The sequence below is a fragment of the Festucalex cinctus genome, chromosome 5, assembly GCF_051991245.1.
Source record: "Festucalex cinctus isolate MCC-2025b chromosome 5, RoL_Fcin_1.0, whole genome shotgun sequence".
Lineage (NCBI taxonomy): Eukaryota > Metazoa > Chordata > Actinopteri > Syngnathiformes > Syngnathidae > Festucalex > Festucalex cinctus.
The window spans coordinates 21,895,877-21,918,691 of NC_135415.1; the positions used below are offsets into that span (position 1 = coordinate 21,895,877).

The 22,815-nt window shown below is 41.6% G+C and overlaps 3 protein-coding genes across 21 annotated transcripts; 1 reads left to right on the forward strand and 2 right to left on the reverse strand.

The window, feature by feature from the left end:
* Positions 1-157: 157 nt before the first annotated feature.
* On the reverse strand, positions 158-5,975 carry znf367 (zinc finger protein 367). Its single transcript, XM_077520739.1, has 5 exons — positions 4,591-5,975; positions 3,408-3,558; positions 3,179-3,298; positions 2,183-2,321; positions 158-2,104 (listed from the first exon to the last, which is right to left on the reverse strand). Exons 1-5 carry the CDS (start codon positions 4,861-4,863, stop codon positions 1,840-1,842), a joined length of 948 nt encoding a protein of 315 aa, XP_077376865.1. The 5' UTR covers positions 4,864-5,975; the 3' UTR covers positions 158-1,839.
* Positions 5,956-10,098, forward strand: LOC144018520 (intracellular hyaluronan-binding protein 4-like). 2 transcript variants are annotated; one of them, XM_077520737.1, is made up of 9 exons: positions 5,956-6,217; positions 6,315-6,555; positions 6,855-6,975; positions 7,840-7,968; positions 8,052-8,123; positions 8,198-8,275; positions 8,446-8,620; positions 9,590-9,778; positions 9,874-10,098. In XM_077520737.1, the coding sequence occupies exons 1-9, from the start codon at positions 6,128-6,130 to the stop codon at positions 9,937-9,939; spliced, it is 1,161 nt and encodes a 386-aa protein (XP_077376863.1). In that variant the 5' UTR covers positions 5,956-6,127; the 3' UTR covers positions 9,940-10,098. The 2 variants fall into 2 exon arrangements, with proteins under 2 accessions (XP_077376863.1, XP_077376864.1); XM_077520738.1 differs by having other exon boundaries at positions 5,972-6,214.
* A 113-nt stretch (positions 10,099-10,211) lies between these two features.
* cdc14b (cell division cycle 14B) lies at positions 10,212-22,751 on the reverse strand. Of its 18 annotated transcripts, XM_077520724.1 has the most exons (16): positions 22,383-22,751; positions 21,349-21,439; positions 20,653-20,728; positions 20,201-20,293; positions 20,046-20,122; positions 19,254-19,320; positions 19,037-19,187; positions 18,742-18,972; positions 18,534-18,672; positions 18,010-18,175; positions 17,840-17,937; positions 13,165-13,212; positions 12,968-13,093; positions 11,553-11,703; positions 10,818-10,883; positions 10,212-10,706 (listed from the first exon to the last, which is right to left on the reverse strand). In XM_077520724.1, exons 1-15 carry the CDS (start codon positions 22,492-22,494, stop codon positions 10,860-10,862), a joined length of 1,650 nt encoding a protein of 549 aa, XP_077376850.1. In that variant the 5' UTR covers positions 22,495-22,751; the 3' UTR covers positions 10,212-10,706; positions 10,818-10,859. The 18 variants fall into 18 exon arrangements, 14 of the variants coding, with proteins under 14 accessions (XP_077376850.1, XP_077376857.1, XP_077376856.1 ...); XR_013283452.1 differs by having other exon boundaries at positions 10,818-11,703; XM_077520731.1 differs by lacking the exon at positions 11,553-11,703 and having other exon boundaries at positions 12,968-13,090; positions 13,186-13,212.
* Between the last annotated feature and the right edge of the window lie 64 nt (positions 22,752-22,815).

Sequence of the window (22,815 nt, forward strand, 5' to 3'; positions counted from 1 at the left end):
TCTGGCTTAAGCCATATGATCTTGGAATTGAAAACGTGCAATTGTGATATCTGCCACTGGGTGGTGCTGTTTGGATATTGGAGTGACGTGTTATTAATTAAAATATAGAGGATAAAAAAAAAAACACACACACACACACACACACCAAATGACCGTGTCAGGATCCGTGAATGTTTATTGAAAACCAACAATGTTATAAGAGTGTACAGCTTGTTAGGAGAAGCCCGAGCTTTTTGTAATTGTTACAATATAAAATGAACAAGCAAGCAGGAATCACTCTAAACAGGACTGTGTCAGGAATACGTTAACGTTGGAGAACTGATTCTAGAATTCCACTGTCAAGCGGTTGGTAAGTTGTACATAATATTATTCTAACAATCTGTATATATTAAATGCCATCATTTTGTCAAACCACACACATAAAAGGACTAAAGGTTAGAAAACGCCTCAGAATAGACAATAAACATTTGGTGACTTGATTATCAACAACTAATTTCCAGTTTTGCCTCGCAGAACACGTCCAACTCCAATAAGATTGATTGATTTATTTTTTTAAAGTTTGGATATAGGTTTACTCGGGGGGAGGAAGAACCACACACTTAAGTTGAGCTATTACAAAACTTGATACAGTGTTTTTTTTGTAGTGTAGCTTCAAAGGCAAACATAAAACCCAGCAAACAAAAATCAGACAAATAGAAGCTGTTTTCCCCAAAGTTATCCTAGGCATTGCAAGCATAATCCAACATTTATTTTAAAACACAAGTGCTTCATTTTTCTTTTAAATACTGACCGAAACTTCCCCAAAAGGTGTCATCTAGATTTTGGATCTGAATCATTTGGATAAGTGACTCAATAAGCCTCTTCGAATGAATTTGCTACCTTTTAATATAAAAGATGGCAAAGGTCAAATTATAATATCCTGACCTTGGGTTCCACCAAGCAGCAGTTTGGAAAAATAAACCCTGATCAACAAATATGTTAAAGCGCTATCCTTCCCTTTCGGTGCCACGACGCACCACTGCCAAGCGTCAAACCCGATTTCTACCAAGCAGTGATGGAGAGTGCTACTACACACTACTGTCCATTGATTGGTCAGCAGGATCACCATCTTCTTTAATGTTGAGCCAATTGAATGTGAAGGAAACAAAAAAAGTATATCCTGTGTATATATTTATACATATAAAAAATAAAACACGGATAAAGATGGTCTTTTATGATGCCATCTCATCCCCTGCAGTGGAAAGGCAAGCCTGATTAGGGTTTAAAGTACGTGATCCAAACTAAACGTGGCTTAAGCCTACCAAAACTGTTTTAAGTGCACGTGACGACGCTGTGAAAATGGATTAGGCTTGCAATGATCACCTGTTGTTCTCACCAGAAGGAAAAACAAAAACAACAACCCCGCCCATCGTCGGACGCGACGACTTGTGAGGCGCACACCCTGTTCGCAAAACTTTCAACCATATTTACAGTCACTCGCTTGAAAACATACCTTTATAAACTTGTTACCGTCAAAGTGCAAAACAAATCAACTTAAGAACACAAACAAGTACTCTTTGTTCGCCTTTAAAAGGCAGAAAAGAAGAGCGACATTCTTCATATACTTACATCTACCATAGCAGCCTAAAAAGGATAAATGGAAGCTGAATAAGGTGCTTTAGCTTGTGCCTTCCTGGGGAGGAAAGGGATCGATGCTGTGCCGGAAGTTGTGAACGCTAATCTCAGGTCAATTCTTGGAAGCCAAGAAGAAACTAGCAGACGTGTACTTGATGGTGGTCAAGCTACAGCACACTAAAGGGAAGGAAGGCAGACTGGGGCTGGACAGAAGTAATATGCCGCTCAGGCAGACAGATTATTGGCCAGCTCAATGAGCGCCAAAGCGCCGTGGAGACGCTCCCGCTGCTCCTGCAGCCGGCGTTTGGCGGCTCCGCCATGGCTGCTCTTCTCCTCCTCTGCCGCCTCCTCCTCTTCGTCGTTCTCCTCGTCAGACTGGAGGAACTCCATGGGGTCCTGCTGCTCCTGGTCCTCCGCCCTGGCTTTGCCCTGCGCCTTCACCTTGGCGGTGGAGGTGGTGGGGGCGCGCTGCTCTCGGGTCTGCCAGTACCTGCGAGGAAACCGCCAGCGTTTTGAACCCCCCGGAACGTGTCGACCGCGAAGGCATCATTCGTGGAAGTTGTCTTACTTTGCCAGCCACTCCGCCACTGCCTTGTTGTCGACAGACTGCGCCTTGCCCGTGCCCTCCTTTGGCTCCTCCCTCTTCAGACGGCAGAATGGATGCCTGGGGCAATGTCGGTTGGCGTGCGTGAATCGGTTGCCGCACTCTGACAACAAAACGACATATTCTGTGAACATCTCAAGGTTTTCCAAGTGCCCTTGAGTCAATATGAGGTCCAGTTTAAGTAAATAATTTAAGGCTGTTACCAATTTTTGGCAGAAAAAAAGAATACTGCTTACTGATTAATATAAACATATAATACATAAAATAGTTATTTCCCCCCCAATTCATTTCAATGACTGTCATTTACATGTGGACAAGAAAACTACTGAATGACAATATCTATTTAATCATATGGTAAATTGTTAATCATTTCAGGAAGTGTCAAACATTTTTTTTTCAAATGTGTAACTAGCTTATAAGCAAACTTAGCTTGTAGCAAACGTGTGTGACGGCATGCATGCTGAGATCACGTCTCTGACCAACTGCTGAAAGGAGACTGATTCGGTCCTCTTTCATCTAAAAACTGCTTAAAACATCAAACCGTATGTAGGGATGGAAGAATGTTGATTTGTTGTGATTGTACTGGTGTTAATGTTTTATGTTTGGGTTTTTTGGTGTTCTGTAAAGCGCTTTGTGACAGTTCAGGCTTTGAAAGCGCTATATAAATAAACTTGAGTTGAGTTGAGTACAAGCCTTCAAGACTTTAAAGTTGATCTTTTATTAGTTCGTTTCAATCATTGCATTTAGGCATTGTTGTTCATCATGTTCTGTGTATTGAATACACTGTTGTGTTTTTTTCCATCACGTTTACGGTTGTTAGCAAAGCACCAGTTGTAATGACTGGGCACGCTTACAGCCACTGGGAAAGCACCCAGACAGTTCCATGTCATCACCATGTGCTCCACTCATTTTTAATAGACTCAGATGGGTAATCATAATAATGACGAACAAAAATAGCACCTTTCTCAGAGCAGACGAAGGGTTTCTCTCCAGTGTGCAGACGCTGGTGGGTCTTCAGCTGACCACTCTGGACAAACGCCTTGCTGCAGTTAGGGTAGTCGCACGAATACGGTCGCTCACCTGGAGGGCCGGAAAGCATAGGCCCGTCAGTGTTATCAATTATTGAGTGATACATATCTCACATAAATACCATCTGCCTTCCACGCACATTTTGCCTGTCACAACTCACCCGTGTGTGTTCTCTTATGGGCCTGGAGTGACTTTTCTCTGGGGAACACCCGGTTGCAGATGTTGCAACGGATGCGGCTGGAGGACGTCTCCCCCTCGCTGATCAGCTCCTGGACTGTGTCGGCTCGAGGGCGCCCTCTGCGGATGCCGTCCTTACCACAACAACAAAATCACATCAAAATCAAACACTGTTTACAGACACAACATACACAAACAATATGATAATGCTCATCTTTGATTGGTAAGGTCAAGAGAGGTATTAATCAGACAATATGTTATCGCTACACAGCTGTATTTACCCATTCTCAATCATTGCCGTGGCACACTAGTTCATCCAGTTTCAGTCAATTGTTCCAAAATTATTTTAAATTTGATTAATTACTACAAATAGTGTATTTGTTCTATGCCACCGATGTATACCGACAGGCAGAGCAATTAAATACTCATCCACTAGATGACAGAAATTAACGGGAGTATCCACCTGTTGCGATTCATACAATTGAATAGCTTCATTTTCCACAAATAAGGCACTGATTATGATTACACAATGCTGTGCTGTAGCGAGTTGTTCATAACATTGTGGTTATCAAATAGACATACACAAGAGGGATTGATAGCTAAACAGAACACCAAAAGCGCAGCATTGTGTATTATTTTGACAGCTCATTCACAGCCCCTTGAGATGCACCATCTCAAATTAGAGCCGTCACAAATACAATACATAAGCATTAAAAAAAAACAAAAAAACATTACATTAAATATCATTATTTAACCAGAAAATAAAAAACGTCTCTTTCAGGGGTGATCTGGCCAAGATCAAAAGCACAATCCACGACATAAATGTAATCATAAAAGAATACAGTCGATATGAAAGTAAACATCAAAGAACTACAACTATAAAACTTGGCCTATTGTTTTCAGTTCCCGAGATAATCTCGCGAGAGTTTCAACGAAGATCACGTTAACTCATTCACTTCCGGTGTGGGTTTTTTTTTGGCGCCAGGCGGGACGTCATGGATGCGAGCAGCTGCTGACAAACCAGGAAGGGGTTTAAACCCACCAAGTACACCCTGTTTTTTTCTCCTTTTTTAAACGACCCTCTATTATATTAAATCAGATTATATCTTACAACATGTCATTTATTTACGTTTACAGCAGTGACGTCTGTAGTTAAAATGTCGTACCTTGGTCTGGTCGGGTGAAGACGCCGCGTCAGCGTCTCCGGCCGGCCCGCCTGGGGACGAAGCCCCGCTCAGCGAGCCCGGGCTCAGTGTCACATTGTGGGCGTTCTCACCCCATTTCCACGGGTAAACCATGAAATCGCTGAATCCTGGGCTCGCTGGCGTCATGGCCTCGACCTTCTTGGGTTTGATAGGGGTGGTCTTGATCACGGACACCAGGACTCCCTTGGGCGAGTCGTTGCAAAAGATAACTTGAGGGTGCTTGTTGTCGGCCATTGTTTGGATGTCAAAAGTACCGGAAACGGCTGAAAATTCGGACGGCTTTCTCGTGGCTCCCCCGCCCCACTTCGGTAGTTAAACGTCTTACTAAAAACGGCGCGCCGTGTTAATCCGGGCTAAATACGTCCTTCATTTCCAACAGGGGAAAGAATAACTCCGTCCTTCGTCAACGAGTATCCCCGCAAACTTAAATAAAAACGACTTGTGTCGGTCCAAGTACTGCGAGTCCAGTCTGAGCAGTGTGCCCCACACAACCGATTGCACCGTGTTGCAAAATCGCGCCCGAGCAGTAAACGCACCAATCAGCTATAGTGAATTTCAACCACATGACGAAAGAGACCAATAGGATGAGCCAGGCTCGTCCTCTGCGCGAATCTCTCAGCCAGTAGCCAGGAAGTCATGGCGGTCGGTGGTTGTGATTGGTTGAGACTTTTTGCCCTATCAGGTTTGAACTCTGGGCGCGCGCGCTCGCGCTTGTCCACCCGGATTGGCCAAGGAAGCGGATGCTGCCGCACGCGCGGCCTGGGCGGATCCAATGAGAGTGAAAGGCGGTTAATTTTACAGCGCCGATGAGCAGATGGTGGCCTTTTCCCGCGCACACGACTCTATTTGACGTTATTACGTTTTGGGGTACTTTTAAAGGTATATGCTGAAACGCCAGTACTTCTTACGTAATTATTTGAAACCGGAAACACTCAGAACAAACGAGGGATTGTGAGACAGGCATCGAGAAATGTCATTGCTTTTAAATTCTTATTTGTGTTTAAAGCAAATAAATATAAGAATACATACAAGACTATACTGTGTTGCACAGTGCACACAAACTGCACGTAGATAAAAAAAAAAACAATCAAAATACAGTACGTCATATAGCTTCACACATCAGTTAACTGTAAAGTATTTCTAGACTACTGCATCTACATTTGTTGTGGTTCTCGTCATCTGCCCGTGGGGATCCTGGTTCAAGACCAACAACTTCTAACACTGAGAATGTTTAAAAAGTCATGATAGAAGATATTCTGGAGTGAACCAAAATTAAAAAAAAAAAAAAACAATTACCACTATCCGCCATTTTGGTTGTTTACTTTCTCTTCGAACGCTTTCAGGTCGGAACCAACACGGATATTTCCGACTTCCGACTATCCTCGAATGCAGCATAACCGCCTTTGATTGGTGACGTCATTCAAACCAACAAGATGGGTATTCATGAGGGGGCGTGACTGTGTTTGATAGCGCACGTGCAAAACATTTATATAAGTGGATGGAGTTTGTCGCCCTTTTGTTCGAAGCTCAATGGAGACTTGAACGTCGTTTGGTGGTCTCTTGTCACCAGTCAAGGAGGAAGCAGGTGGTTTGTGACGTTGTTTGACACACAAACAACAACACAGCGTTAATAATGACAGTTTTACGTTTGCTTTCATATCGCTCCCTCTAACCCCCCGTTCTAGACTAAGATGCTGCCGGACGCCTACGGCTGCGTTGTGGCCAACAGGTTCGGGAATCTTCCCGACGACGACAGGGACCCGTTGGACTTAATAAGCGAGGTGGAGCGTGAGACGGAGAGAAAGAGGAGGAAGAAGAAGGAGGAGGACGAAAAAAAGGCCAAGCAGAAGAAACCTGGACAGAAGGAATCCCAGAAGGACAGACGTACGCCTATCGTGAAAATGGCGATTCCAGAACCCGATGCAGGTACGGGACAAACAATGCCATGTCCATATTCTGCTACACAGAACAAACTCATTTCCAGAATGGACCCCCGCTGCCAAGAGCGGTCACTGGTCAGTTTGCTTTGTCAGCTGCTACTAGTGAATACTGGCAGGCTTTACATGTTCTGATAGTCCAAACAAACCCCTACATCAGAGGTGTGCAAACTTTGTGCACAGATATTACTGGGTTTTATATGATATGTCACTTTAACGATGGTAAGATGAAAGCTGACTATTGAGTGGAAGCCTTTAATGTAGTAATGAACCATTTTCTCTTCCTAGTTAAGCAGCCAGCCCGAGCTAGAGGGGATGTTAGAGCAGAGACGAGAGGCTCCAAGATGGCTGCCTATGGGGAGCGAAGGGCCAACACAGCTGTGTACCCACAGGAATTCTCCGTCCCCAAGTACGTTTCCAAGTCTTTAGATTTGTTTACGAGTCGTTCAGCGATTGTGCACAATCTTTTACGCCAAATACGACTTTTTGTGTAGCATAGTCAAGTCATCTTTATTTATAGCGCTTTCAAACAGCCTAAGCTGTCACAAAGCGCTTTACAGAAAGACGACAAAATGCATGCTGCGATCACATCTCTGATCAACTGCTGAAAGGAGAATGATTCGGTCTTTCATTTATAACCACTTCAAACATAAAACGTATGTAGTACGAATGGAAAAATATTGAACTGTGATTGTAGTATGTTTGTACGTGTATTAGAAGAAATACAGTAGTGTTTTAAAGACTTTATTCACTATCTAAATTTTGCTAGTATTTTAAGATGTTGCATAATGCATTTTGAACACTTCACACATTAACACTCCGCTTAAATATATGAACATAAAACACCTAATCATTTAGTTAAACTGTATTGTGCATATGTTAAAATCAGTTGGGTCAAAAGTAACACAATTGTGGATCAAAAATGGACCGATCTACTCCATGGGTCAATTTGAACAAACCTTCTGGGTTGTTTTATACAAATTGACCCAAGTAAAGTATCTGAGTTGTTTTATGCTGAAAGACCCATTTCTTGACTCAAAGTTGAGTCAAAAAGACCCAAGTAGAGAATCGGTCCATTTTAGACTCATAATTGGGTTATTTTTTACCCAACTGCTTTTTGAGTATGCCTAAATTATTAAAAGCAGTTCAACTTTGATTGCAAATTGATTCAACTTTAATTAAATACAATTGAAAAGTACTTAAACGGTGATTTCAACACTTAATAAGGAATCACTGAACTATTGTAAAGTAACGCAACCTAATTTTGCCCAAGGCCTTCCAATGATCAAGTTGTTGACCCCAGGAGCCGAGGGGGAGGCAGAGGTAGGAGAGGAGGTTACACAAGGAACACTGATAATGTTGTCTTTAGGGGCAAAAGAGAATTTGACCGTCACAACGCAACGTAAGTTGTATTATTTTTTATTTTTTTTTGGACACACTATGGGAGGTTTTAAAGAGCTCTTCCATTGTTGACACTCTCTGTAGCGGTATTTCGCCTGATGAGAAGAGGGGCGGCAGAGGTCCCTGGAACTGGGGTTGTGTTCAAGAACCAGCAAGGTGTGTCTGCCTGTCCACAACACTGTCATATTGTCAAATTTGGTTAAGCCACAAGAGTTTTTTTGTTCTTGAAGCGAGTTAATTGATGCAACGCCTGATGCTCAGTCACATTCTGAGGAGCCTCAAGCACCAGTGGAAGAAAACCAGAGCATGTGAGTACCACATGTAAATATCTTGGTTCTGACCTATCAAAGATGTAAATATTGATGGCTTCTTTTTTTTTTTTTTTAAAGCATGTTTCATTGTTCCTGTGTTTGTGTGTTTTTTTTCCCCCTACTATGAAAGTTACTGTTTTTTTTTGTGTGTTTTTTTTCCCCACTAGTTCAAATCCTGAGGAGGAAGGAGAAATGATGGTTCAGGTTGCCGTGGAGATGACTCTAGATGAATGGAAGGCCTTGCAGGAGGTCAATCGTCCGAAGGCTGAGTTCAATATCCGCAAAGCTGACAACACGATTCCATCAAAGGCCAAAGTCATCCACAAGTCTAAACGCATGGAGGCGAGTATGCACACATTCAGACAAGACACTGTTGCCCAACGATCCTAATTTGGATCAGCCCAAACATAATGCACTACTAATATCTCATCTTTAACTGTTAAAAAATTGCTGGTCATATACAGCCACACTTGATCGAGCAGATCAATAACGATAAATGGTCCTTTAACTCTTTTAATAGAGGAAGAAAAAAAAAAAAGGAATTAAAGCACAGCTGTAGTATGTACTTTAATTTCAGCTGGATGACCTCAGCTGCTCAAATAATGCCTAAAATCTTTGAGGAACTCGACCCAAAAATGTTATTTCCAATATATATGATTAATATTGCACGTGTATAATATGAATTAAGCAGCAAAAGCCAGTCTTTATTTTATCCCATCTGAGGTAGCGGCCATTTTTCCATTTGCTGCCATCTGAATTTTTTTTCAAAATTGTATTTACTTTAAAAAAAAAAAATAACTTTATTGCAATTTACATAACAAACATTGTAACAGTAAAGTTTTTCTTTGAATGTATCAAAACAACATAGGGAGATTGCCAGAAGGAGCATCGTGTATGGATCCGTCAATACAAATATAATTTAACATCACAAAAGCAAAAGGATGTTGTCAACTGAAAATATCATTTGCTCAGGTAACGACCAATTACAGCTCATCTTGCAGATGTCATGTGACCAAATGCCAAAAATAGGTTTCTCGTGATTGGTTGTTACCCGACAACTGTGATGCAATTTTCAGTAGCAGCAAGTGGCAAAATGGCCGCCCCCTGAGCTGGATTTCGCTGCTTAATTCATACTCCACAAGCACATCATTAATCGGAATGCGGTTTTTAGACTAGCTGGTGTACATAGAAAATTTTGGGAATGACTTCCAATTTAAATGTACTTAAGTCAATTATCTGGACTGCAATACCCAGCAGGTCATACTCATGTGGGTGGGCATTTTAATTGGTCATGTACAATCTGACCTCCAGCATCTGAAGGAGCATGTGGAGGAAATAGAGGGAGAAGGTCATTTCTTCCGCCGGTCGGCGAATGACATCACCTCCCTTATGGACATCAACTTTGGTAGTCTGGGACGCCCGTCTCGAGGGGGAAGAGGCAGGGGTGCTCGTGGTGGTCTTTTCAGTCACCCGGAGAGAGCCAAACCCACACTGGAGCAGGTAAACATTCATGCCACGCTTCTTTGCTTTGTGTCAACAAACAGTAGTTTGCCTTTGTCAGCTGGTGGCTAATCGGTGTGCCTGCTTGCTCACAGGTGGGCGAAGCGGCTCCTGACCCTGACAACCCGGAAGACTTCCCAGCATTATCAGCAGGCAGTTGACTGAGTTCATGCTTCATATAGCTAGTGTGGGGACATGGGTTGCACAGAAAAACTAATTTCATGGTTCAGCGGGTCTCAAGGTTTGGTGTTTTATTCAACTGGGTTTTTGTTCCACATTCACCAATGTCACTCTGATTATAAAGACTTTTGCAAATATTACTGGTGTTTTTTTTTGTTTTTTTTTAACATAGCTATACAGTATATAAAATGTAAGTGATCTGTTTGTATCAAATAAAAACATGTTTGTGCAGGTACACTAATGAAAAGGGACAGCAGGGTTATTCTTTTACTTAAAAATGATTATACAGTATATGCTTCAAATGAGTATTCATAATAGTATGTCCCCAGTAGGACGGTTTTGAATTGATAAACGGTACAAAAATATTTACACATTTTCCGAGTAAGTAAATATTTACAGTCATGAAATACATCAACTGAACATCTCACAAGTGCATAATAGTATTGAGATAAGACGTGTACATTATGAGCATGGACAGACATTCAGGCTACAAAATGATTCGAATAAAAATTCTAATCTGGACGTTCAGGCTTATTTACTGAGGATTAATCAGAAAATGATTAGGACCATGTGTAAAAAAAAAAAAAAAAAAAATATATATATATATATATACACAGGAGAATAACGTACAGAATCAAGCCATACCCAGCTGCTTGAACAATCTTTTGAAAATAAAACACTCAAGTATGTCTTCAGGTTTCCACAGGTTCAACGGAGTAAAGGAGCTCTTGCTTTAGGTATGGAGTGACTGAAGAACAGAAGAAACATCAATGGAGATAAACACTTGAATTAGAATACTGTCAGTTTCATGTTGCAAAGACTTAAAAAGCATTATGAGCAAAAGATAGGAGATAGATACCACAGCTTAGAAAATCGCTCAGATTGCAAAGCATGGCGAGCTTTACGTCCTCTGGAGGAGGCGGGTCTGTTGTGTGCCAAAGAGAAAAGGCAGAAAGATGAGATGAATAGCAGGAACAGGATGATGGAGACTCGTGTGACAGTTACGGGCAAGAGAAGGAACAAGGGAAGCTATAGCCAAGTCGTACGCCAAACATCTCTCGTCTTTGGAGGACATGCAAGCAGTGCCGCTGGAAGGAAGTGCAGGCAGACTTGAAGACTTAGCAGGAAAGATTATTTCTCCGGTTATGTTGGGCTGTATGTGGCAGCAGCCTTGCAATAAAATACCTTTTGATAACATTTATAATGAGAAGAGATTGTAAATTTGACCTGTGTCCAATCATCCAACTGCTGCCCAAACCCAACTAGAATTAGCAGGGCTCAAGAAAGACCAAAAATGTTAAAACAAAATTGCCTGCCTCTTAAGGCGATATTGATTGATAAATAACTAACAATCTGGTCATCATAAAGTTCTTTATTTGAAGCACTATTACGCATGACCGGTAACTTAATATGGTCTCTGTCAGTGTTCATTATGACTTGTCAACGGTGCTTATCCGCAGCTATTTCCAGTCTATACCTGGTGGGTGTAGGTCTCGCCATTCTAGAGCCCTAATTAGTATCGCAGAGAGCAAGGAAAGTGCATTTGTATTTGTGTTTCTCAGTGAGCCTTCATGTGTATCTGAGGGGAGCTTGCCTGCAAGTGCGCCATGTTTAAGTTGACGTGACTGCACGTGTTGGCCGCATCTGTACGGCCGCCACACGGCTCACAACACACCGGCTCCCTGCCGCTGGCCACTACATGCAAGTTGCTTAGGGAGCCGACCAGTGGGCTGCCACATATGGAGCTGGCAGAGAGAGGGGACGCGTATAAGTTGGGCTCCAAGAGTGGCTATAGCCTCTGGGTTGCCTTGTTCGTGACATATTAGGCAAGGACACAACACATCGCTGATGGTGCAGTTTGGTTCAGTTGTATGGGGCCATTGTTGTAGCAAAATTATTTTCAAATGCGTATTTTGATGCACAAATAATGGGCCCCAGACAGTTGGGTATGGACTGGAGTACAATTTGTTGCCTTACCATTTGTCTGGTGAAGCGAGTTTTCGGTTACGATTGCTTTGACGTGCTGCTTTCAGGTTATGGACTGCGTGCAAATGTGGAAAGACAACACTCATTTTGTGCCCTACTTACTATTTTTTATGTTATTGCTTCATAATTGTGATCTAAAACTGTTTTTCATACAATTGTGTACTTTTAGGACTTTACAACTGCATTAGTGTGGGTCAAAGAGTGTGTTCCAATTTAAGTCTAAATTTGCATTATGTCGTAAATAGGACCTCCCCATACAAAATTATGAAATACGCTCCATATCAATTTTTGGCACACTTTTGTTCTGATACTAATCACAGCGATGTCAAACTAAATATCCTGGTTTTTTTTTTTCTTGTTGCCCTTACAAGGGGAAGTCAACCCCAAAAATGTTTTTTTTTTTTTTTTTTTTTTTTTTTTTTTTACAATAATACCGTACAGTATGATATATGTGACCTCACTAGTCTAAACATGACATTCTGATTAATATTACATTTGCGGAATATGAGTTATGAAGCAAAATCCAGATGTTTTATCCATTTCAGGGGGCAGCCATTTTGCCACTTACTGTCAACTGAAGATGACATCAATGTTGCTCAGGTCTCAGGTAACAACCAATCACAGCGCTGCTTCAGAAAGCAGGTGAGCTGTGATTGGTTGTTGACTGAGCAACAGTGATCTTCAGTCGACTGGAAGTGGCAAAATGGCCGCCTCCTGAGATGGATAAAAATGGCTGGATTTTGCTGCATAAAGCATATTCCACAAATTAATCAGAATGTCATGTTTAGACTAGTGAGGTCACACATATTATTGTCAAGAAATGTTTAAGGTTGACTTCCACTTTAAATAAGTAAATAGGCCTACAGACTTTGGTCTCCATTTTGTTAGCATGTCTTAGGCCAACTCACGGATACCCTGGATAGATTGTGGGGAAATTTGCATACCATACTGAAATGAACCAAACTGTCCATTATGTGGTAGATATGTGCCTTTATAGTTCTACCATCTACGTGTCACACTGACCTGCATGCTACTCCGCTGGCGGGCAGTGAGGTTCTGGTCCTCTTCCTGGTATCGGAGTGGTCTGACAGAGCCATGGAGTTGACGCCAGTCTTACAGCTCTGGACGCTGGCCTGTAGGACGGCCCTGCTGCAGAGGAGATAGGTCAATGGCTACCACGTTTGAAGTTGAGTGATGCTGCGTGATATAGCCGAGCTTACTTAAGAGACTGTGATGCTGACCTTGTGTGAATCTTATTCTCTTCTTGCCTGTGAAAAAACACGATTGACGTGACTGTCGAGGTGGGCAAAGCTATGCAGATTGACTTCAGATTTATTTGGCACTCATTACAGCCAGGTGATATTAGCAAAGCAAAATACTGTACTAGTAGGGTAAATGCACAATGTGACGCTAGACAACCCTTGCCTTTACACTACAGTAGTTAGTTTTACCCGTGATCTAAATCATTTCCCCCCCTATAACTGTATGTCTGATTTGGCTTGGGAGTTCACTTACAGCATTCTCAGTGATTGATCCAGATTGAGGGACCACACACATTTTTTGAGGGGGTTCACGGGCCGGTGGAACTCATTGAAATCCTAACCCGTCTATACAGAAATGCAGGATGGAAGAAGGGAAGCCATACACAATCCACCACAGGGCAAGGCTACACAGGGAGGAGAGCAGCATGGCTACCAGCCATCTAGAAGGAGGACAAATCCATCAAGAGCAAAAAAAAAAAAAAAAAAAAAAAAAAAGAGACAACTGGGCGGAACACAAGGTCGGCAACGCTCTGCTTTTTACATTGGGACTGGATCAATCAAACAATCAAGATATTATGGGTTAACAGCATAATCACTAAAACCAAAAGATGCCACCTGCTAAGATTTGTTTTTTTTTTGTTTTTTTTGTTTTTTAAGGTTAGCTTCATCAGTGTCTGGCCAAATTGTCTTAAAAGTGGTTAAAAGCAATACAAATAAAATAAATCTATGCAACCCCACTAGTCTAACTCTAAACACAGTATTCTGATTTATGTTGCGTTTGTGGAATTACGCAGCAAAATTCATCCGTTTTTATCCATCTCAGCGGGCGGCCATTTTGCCATTTGCTGTTGACTGAAAACGACATCACAGTTGCTCAGTGCTCGCTCTGGTAACGACCAATCACTGCTCACCTGTTTTCTGAAGCTGAGCTGTGGTTGGTCGTTAACTGAGCCCTGAGCAGCTGTGATGTCATTTAAGTCACGAGCAAGGGCCCCTGAGGTGGATTTTGCTGCTTAACTCATATTCCACAAAAACAATATTAATCAGTATGCTGTGTTTACACTAGTGCAGGCACATACCACATATTATAAAGAAACTTTGGGGGTTGACTTCTATTTTACCATCTAATTTAGTATAGCAATAATCTAATATGCAAACTAATAAAAAACGGCACATGCTAAAATACACCACTAAGTATCAGAAATGTAGCATTCTGACAGTGAAGCTTTACGTCTGGTGGTGAATGCAAATATCGAGTAACCAAGCTTCAACGTTACACCGTTACTGATCCAGTCTCAATAACACAAACAAAAACAGGCAGTAAATCCATGTGAACTCGACCCAACATTTAGTCAACGTTAGACACAAAGACAGATTAAAAGACATGTACGAGGCGTGTATGAGCGTGCATGTCCGAGGATGCCGTGCTCGTTTGCCATGCATGGAAGGATGTGAGGGGGAAAAAGGCAGAAAAGGTGCTTTTTACGTTATTTGCAGTGAAATATGACATGCTCTTCAGTGTGAAAGAGTGAAGCTCAATGGTGAGTGCTCAGCTGGGGGTTAGATGGTTGAATAGCAACGCTGATAAACCACTCGGCCGAAAGTGCAAGAAGATGTCCACCTTGCCCCAATTTTCCCTTGGGAGAAAGATGACTCCAGCACAACACTGACTGTCTGGCGCTCATGTGTACAAAAGAGTATTAGGGCCTTGCTGAAAATGTGTTATGACTCACCACACAACAACAGAAAAAATGCCTACATTTGTTTTTTTTTTCACTTAATTTTTGTAATAACTTATTTGCAACATCTGAGGTCCTTGCTCCTCTGTTTACATGCTACGCGCGTTCCAACTGCACACGTGGCTGAATTATTACCATCACCACAAATGTCCACTTAACTCATTTGCTCCCAAAGAAGTATTTATACGTTTTGTTTTGTTTTTATGCTAGAGCATACAGAAGGCTTTGATGCAGCCTCTGCACTGAAGAGATTGTGTAACTACTTTCAATTGTAGTTATTATAAAAACAGCCAGCAGGTGGCAGCAGAGTATAAGAGATCAACCAGGGCTATGTTGCAAAAAATGAAACTTAGCTATATTCCAATGCTAATTGCTGCAAAACGGAAACAGATAAAAATAGACTTTTTATTTATTTATTTTTTATTTTATTTTATTTTAAACACAATTTTCTATGGGCCTTGCAAAATCAGTCAAAATCCAGTAAAACAGCCGAGAGTGAAGGGGGTTGCTTCAGTGAAAATGGCTGGGAGCGCTTGAGTTAATACTTTGTTCCAAGTTGGATTAAATGAAATTGGAATATTTTACAAATTCAAGAACGATTGTGAATGGTCTATCCCAAGCCCCTGCCCCTGCATTGCACATTTGACATTTGATGACATGTAGGTCGGATGAGGACGTCCTGAGCGTCTAGACTGCGGTCACGTTGGATACATATCCCATTTAGTTCCGCATACAAAGAAGCCGAGCTTGGATTTGAAAAAGAAAAAAAAAATGGAATTGCACTTGTTCACGCTGCAAGGGGAAAAAAATCTGTAATGTCACATATGGAGGGGAGATACTCCTTTATAAATAGAGGGATATATAATCCACTATAGTGAAGTGAGATGGTTGTATAAGCCTTTTCTCAAAGAGAGGGGGCTGGGAACGCTCCCTTTTACTAATCGCTTATCTTCATCGGGAGCATTAATTTGCTGCAGACCAAAGGATAGCTTTTAGCAAAAACAGCAAAACAACAAGTCCATGAGAGGCACGAGTAAATGTAGTGCATCTACTGTACTTATTGCAAATCTATGTCGCAGCAAAGCCAAATGAAAACAAAATCAAATCAGCCATTCTTTTCAACAGGAAGAGTATCTCGCTTTTAAAAAAAAAATGGAAGTGACATGCTCTTACCTCCTTCAAAGCAAACCTCACATTCTTTTCATTCCTGTCCACACCAACACTCTCCCTCAGCTATCTTTTAAACGACAGGCAACACACTGGCCAGAGCGCGCCTGTGAGGCCGCAGCAGACCATTACCACCTGCCTGGCACAGGGACAACACATCCACATGGGAAGATTGGCGGTAGCCAACGGAGCCCTGATTTCGGATCATGGCACATACGCATTATCTGTCCTGGCTTAGCCGCCTGCTTTTTCTTCATATTTGACCTTACTCTTTCCTGACATATCAATCACGACTAATATATTACAGAGTGGCGTACATTCCTCCCAGATGAGGATTATTTCAAGAATACACCAGGCCTGCCTAGCTCACCAATAGGGTTGGGTATCGAAAGTCGGTACCACGAGTACGGCACCAGATCTGACTTAAGCGGTAGTAACCAGACCGAATGAAAACGAACATTCCGGTGCCTCGTTTCGGTTCCCGACTTTTATCGTAAATGCCCCCTCTCTCTTCCGGTGTCAACTTGCGTGACTTGCGGTACGTCGCAGTCGAAAACATAGCGCGATGCGGAAACCGAAAGAAAAACGGTCGGATGTTTGGATTTATTTTTTTAACCAAGAAGGAAGAAGGATGCCTTTGGGAGTGCAACATGCAACAGGTGTGGTAAAACTAACACATTTAATGAAACACTTGGTAACTATTGAGTCCGTATTAAAGCTGAGCAGTGCGCGGTGTTTACGTGCCAAAAAAAACAAGCACTTAGCAGCAGCAGTCAGACTCGAGAAAATAAAACAAAGCGCCACTCGCAGCCCTGCCACTGCCAGTATGTTTGAAATGGCAGATGATACTGATGACACTGATTGCAGCCTCTTCTTCAGGTAAGTCTCATCATTTAATGCCAATCGCAAATTTTAGTTAACGTCGGTTAGCAAACTTGTTAGCAAACACCATTGCCATTCAACATGTGTGTGACAAACTTCTACGTGGCTCTGTATATTTCCACTTGGTGCTCACGTTCTGCTTTATGTGAAACTCAAAAGTCGTTTATTTTGTATGTAAAATGTTCACAGGGACACAACAGAAAGGTTAGCTAAAAATTGTTAGCTAGCTAGGTGACCTTCCTGTCTCAGGCTGTGTTTTAAATACTGTAGTAAAAATGTGAAGACTAAATGATAAACATGATAAATGTTGTAGTCGTAAGCTGTTAATCAGAATGGGCTACTACTAGTAACCTGAAGAATTAGGTGTATCTTCTAAACTAATTTGATAGTAACAGTAATACTTTTATTTCTGGCTTTCAAGTTACCACAGTGACTCATTTCACCTTTATTTATCATAATATGTTCAATTTAACCATTAAAATAAGTGTATTGTTTTTGACCCAAAAAACGTGTCGTTTTGTATTTTTTTAGGTACCTATTTGAGAACCGCTTAAGCACGGGAACCGTTTGAAAAGTACCGAGAAGGCATCCATATCGGATAAAACCAAACGATACCCAACCCTACTCATCAAGTTACAGCAGTATTATAAGAAAGCATGCTCCGAACCTAATAAATACTATCTTCAAGTGCTCGTCCAATTAAATGATTAACCATTACAACAACATTGCTCTCTTCAGAGGAGAGCAAAAAAAAAACCAACAACACATTTTTGACTGGAAACTAACCACATTTAAATTGATTGATTTGCCAGTCGATGACAGCGGAAGTCGATCTTGCTACTTACGATAATGAGCTGGAGGATCTGGCCTGCCGCTTGCTCTTCAGGGCTCGCAGTTTGTCACCTTGTGTCAGGCCGTTCCGGTCCTCGTCGTCGTCATAACCCTAACCCAGCAAAAAAAGAAAACACAGTCACAAAATATTACACCAAATTGGAAATAATTTACAAAAACGTACCAGTTCCATCTCTCCTTTCTTGGATGCTCTGTTCTTGTTGCTGCCATTAATGCTTATGTCATCAACTCCGGAGAGGATTCTGGTCACAGCCAGTTTTCCATTCTTCCTTTCGTTGAGCATCTTCTCCCGGAAGACATCGCCCTCTGCCCATAGGCTATTCTGCTTCCTGAACGAAAACATCACAGCACATTATCCGAAGATTATAATAAGAATTAATTATTGAAACCTTCTGTTGACTGCTAGTTTGACCTAGTTTGATAACAACTGACTATCGTTTCAGGAAATGGATTATAGTTTCTCTGAAATGATTAAATTCCACCTTAGACAGATTACAGTTCCAGTTTTCTTCTTAATCATTTATCTTTCAACTCCAATTAAAACTTTGTAATTTTCAAAATATGTATCTTTCAATTTACTTCATAAGCATTCAGCTAGCATTCAGCTAGCATTCAGCTATTAGCATTCACCTTCCAGCATTCCCACGCAATTTCTCCAGAAATTGCACTTAGTCTAGTTTAACTTACTCTTCAACAAAGTTCTGCTGAGGTCCGATGATGGACCCCGGGCGGCAAATCCGAATCCAAGCAATAACCTCCGCCGCTGTCATGCAGTAATGCTTCATCATGTAACAGCCAATCAGAGTGCCGGTTCGCCCCAGGCCAGCTGAAATAAACCCGGAGCGTTGTCAACAGGACTTTGTTCATTCCGGCTCGGTTGCTCTTATATTCGTACCTTTGCAGTGGACGGCGATGGCTCCTTCTGCGTTCTCGCAGATGTTGAGGAACTTCCTGACAATGGCGTCAATGGGCGTGCTCCCGTCCACGAAAAAGAGGTCATGATGTTCGAAGCCCGAGTCGGTGAAGCGCCTGGCGTCATACATCTTTTTGTTGAGCCGGATGACGCTGGTGATGTTGTGTTTCCGAAAGTATGGGATGTAGGCCTCAGGTGCATGCAGAGGGTAGCCTGAAGATGAAACGAGGCATGAGTGTGAGGTGCTATATTTAACATCACACCGGAGTAAACTTGCCGTTCTCTATTTTGCTTTTGGGATGAGGGCCGCTAAACGCGAGGAACTTTCCCGGGATGATCCAGTTCAAATCTCCGTTTTCTGCCCTCTCGTAGTGCTCGTATTCCTCCACGTCAAAGTCGGAGAAGTCAAGCCAGCCGTAATGCAGGGCCTGGCAGAAGATAATTTCATAAGTGGGAGCATGACTCGGCAATTACGGGCGGCGTTAGAGATTTACCTTGTGGACGGCACGCAGGCAGTCCAGGATATTCAGATTGTACATGCAGGTTCCAAACGAGGCATCTCTGCCAAATATAATTTTTTTGGTAGGATTTCAACTTCTACTTCTTATTAAACATTCAAACATGGTCAAGGTAGCATACAAAAATTAATTAATTTAAATAACGTAAAATAATCAACATGCTCACTTTTAAATGCTATTTATATTTAATACATAAATATTCAATTAATATGTAAAATTCATTTTTTTCTTTTGTACTTGGACAAGTCAGAAACATCAAGATCTAATGTGTTTTGGTGAACCAATTTTGAAAAAAAAGAAAGAAAAAAAAGAAAAAAGAATGTGTACCGGTATTGAAATTAATTTATTTAAATAATAATAAAAAAGAAAATCAACATGCTCACTTTTAAATGCTATCTATATTTAATACATAAACATTAAATTAATATGTAAAATTCCTTTTTTTTCCTTTTGTGCTTGGACAAGTCAAAAACATCAAAATCTAATGTGTTTTTGTGAACCAATTTTAGAAAAAAAAGTAGAATGTATATTTCATTTATTTAAATAAGAAAAAAAACAAGACTCACTTTAAATGCTATTTATAATTAATACATATGCATTAAATTAACATGTAAAATTCCTATTTTTTTTGTACTTGGAAAAGTCAAAAACATCAAAATCAAATGTGTTTTTGTGAACCAATTTCAGAAATAAAACAACTATCACATCACTTTATAATGAAAATTTTAGATTGGTCGATACAGAAAATAAATAATCCAGCAGTTTTACCTGAATGGAACGTATGTGCGGTTCTTTGACACCAACAAACTGTAGGCCTCCTCTGGCATCATGTTAAGGTACATTACCTACACGCACAGACATAATACATACATTAATTATTAGAACAGTTATGATACAAATTGATATCTGCAGATCCTACTTACGGCATATGAGCCAATCAGGTAGGCAGCGTTGGCTTGTTTTTTCTGGTCACCGTAGGTATAAAATACAATCTTCTTCCTTGAAAGTGTACAAGACTGTGCAGAGACATATTATTAAGTGAGGCCATCTGTTTACCTGACAGGGACATTTTAATCGTACAATTAATATGACATAATCAGCACTTCTGGGCGGCCGTGTTTCTTTTAGCGTTTGTTTGAACAGATGTGGAGCAAATGGAGCTTAATGAAAGGATGTTGAGATGTGGTGGGCTTCAGGTCATGGAAAATACATGATAGATTAAACGTTTCAAGATTATATATGAAGTTTGTCTCATTATCAGATTAGTTCTCTTTCCATTATTTGTTATGGGAAAAACGGTTGGACCTGAGAGTCTCCACTGTACATACTTAAGAGACCCCTTGCAATGTTTGCCTCTGTCAAGTGTCCTACTTACCTTGAGCTTCTTTGTCAGCTTGCAAGAGAAGCGATAAAGCATGGCCAGGTTGAGGGGGCCAAAGTCTGCGTAGAAGCTGTAAGAGAACAAGATTTGAATGACTGATATTTTCAGAAAAGTTTGTGTGACACTTTTCCTTCAGACAAATCCTCTCTTAGGCGGAAATAATTGTTCTGAATTTGAACTAAAAAATAAACAAACAGATAGATAGACAGAGTAAGAATTGCTTTTATTATCCATTCATGCATTTTAAACACCACGGACAATAGTTCAAACTGTAAATACACCACAACTACAATTTCAAACTCATCATGAATCATCCTTTATAATTGGCTTATTTTATTGCTCATGCAGTGTTACAACTCAGACTATATTTACTTCCTCCCAACATAAAAAGCTTGTCCCAAAGTCGAGCTGTATCATTTCAGCATACTTCCTTGACACCAATTCCTATTTACACTGAGCTTTGGTGGCATCTTCGGGCGTTTGAGAAAGAGCACAAACATTACAATTGAGATACTTTTTCAGCAAATGGCTGTGAATAGATTGCAAAGGGGAAAAGTTGTGATGAGCGAACTGCAAATCTACAATCTAATAATAATAATACTTACATTGTCTAGTTTTAGACCACCAAAACAATGTTAACAAAAATGCCGTATGTAAAATCACAGTTCAATTGGATGAAAGTTGACTTACTTCTCATATGCCAGCTCTTCATCTATGCAGAAGCAGTGACGTTCTGTCGAACTTTTAATCTTTTGTTGAAGGATGGCGAAATACAATTGATCTATAAAAGTGCACATGAAGAAGTAAGTTACTTGCTTTAAAACCGTGCATACTCACATCTGCAGTCTCCACTTTAGATTTCTTTTCTTTCTTTCTGCAGTCTTACCCTTGAGGAGCTCAACGCATCGTGACGACACATCGTCCGCGGTCATGTTGCCCTGAGCTGTTTTGAACATGGCCAACCTGATTTCGCCTCACAAGAACGTGCACATACTCCCGTGAAACTCACTTGAAAAAAAATCGAAAGTACGGATCAGTCGTGCAGCAAAGTTCCCGCGTCGTAGTTAAAAGTGTTCCAAATCAAAGTTGACGCTCTGAAAAGTCTCCTGGAGATGAACGCGATGGGTGAGTTTCATGTGACTAAAGTGCGCACTATGCTAAAAGTGAGCTCGCGCTTGGCTCCGCCCCTCAGCCACCGCGAAACGCCATTGGCCGACAGGGATTCAACGCTTGACGCCATTCGAGGAAGCCGCCATCAATCCCTCCCATTTTAGTTTAAAGTTCTTCTTTTCTGACACGCGATAGGCTGCGGGACCGTTCACAAGGCGGTTGCTGGGTTGTGTTCGCGTCCAATCATAGTCACTCGGGAGACCCCCCCCCACCCCCCACCACCAACATGATGTCTATGGTCAGAACGGATGAAGGGCGTAAGAACATTTAAATGTTGTTAAACGTCACTGTTTCGATGAATATAAAACCACAAACAATTGTGGAAGAACTAATTTGATGACCATGATGATAATTGTGGGTGTTTTACGGCTGTGTAATTAAATCGAATCCCCACAAAACCAAAACGCACCATGCATTAACGGTAACGGAACGGATGGCGTCGCCACATTAGAGGAAAAAAAAAAAAATCACTGTGCGTCCATTTAAGAAGGGCCATTTTGTGGCCACGCAGCGATGTGCAAACTCGGTTGAAAGTTGACTGGGTTCACCCTTACCCGAAATCTCAATGTAAATATCCGAGTTTGGCTCCGCCTCTGAGCCGTGCAGGGCTGCGCAGCACTTCTTCCTCCTCGACTCCACTCGCCTCCTCTCGCTCTTGCGTTTCATGTCGCCTTCAGGGCTGCAGCAAGGCACGCGCGCGACGCATGATTATGATTCGTCCTCTTGCACGGCCTCGCCGTCTTCCCCTCGATCTGCCGTGTTCGCGGCGCACCGAAAATGTCAACCGTGCTACCAAGCCCTTCTCCTCTGTTGGCGGTGACGTGCAAACTAGGCAGGGGCAGGTTCTGTGCTGACAGAATCCCCTGCATGTGACGTAGTGTGTAGTGTGCAGTAGGCTAACCTGCACGGCGCGCGAGAAGTGATAGTGGTGCTGGAATAAAGCCCCCCTTATCCGTGACCATGCAATGGCGGTGACGTCATCTGCCG

Excerpts from the sequence above, each read along its gene's own strand:
- znf367 (XM_077520739.1), bottom strand. The coding sequence starts at position 4,863 with ATGGCCGACAACAAGCACCCTCAAGTTATCTTTTGCAACGACTCGCCC. Across the intron at positions 2,322-3,178 it reads CTTCGTCTGCTCTGAGAAAG|AGTGCGGCAACCGATTCACG; the intron begins GTGCTATTTTTG and ends TTTTGTTGTCAG. Across the intron at positions 2,105-2,182 it reads GTGGCGGAGTGGCTGGCAAA|GTACTGGCAGACCCGAGAGC; the intron begins GTAAGACAACTT and ends GTTTCCTCGCAG.
- LOC144018520 (XM_077520737.1), top strand. The coding sequence starts at position 6,128 with ATGGAGTTTGTCGCCCTTTTGTTCGAAGCTCAATGGAGACTTGAACGT. Across the intron at positions 6,218-6,314 it reads AGTCAAGGAGGAAGCAGGTG|ACTAAGATGCTGCCGGACGC; the intron begins GTTTGTGACGTT and ends CCCCCGTTCTAG. Across the intron at positions 8,276-8,445 it reads GTGGAAGAAAACCAGAGCAT|TTCAAATCCTGAGGAGGAAG; the intron begins GTGAGTACCACA and ends TTTCCCCACTAG.
- cdc14b (XM_077520722.1), bottom strand. The coding sequence starts at position 22,494 with ATGAAACGCAAGAGCGAGAGGAGGCGAGTGGAGTCGAGGAGGAAGAAG. Across the intron at positions 21,440-22,382 it reads TATTTACATTGAGATTTCGG|ATCAATTGTATTTCGCCATC; the intron begins GTAAGGGTGAAC and ends GCACTTTTATAG. Across the intron at positions 17,938-18,009 it reads AGAAAGGAGAGATGGAACTG|GGTTATGACGACGACGAGGA; the intron begins GTACGTTTTTGT and ends TTGCTGGGTTAG.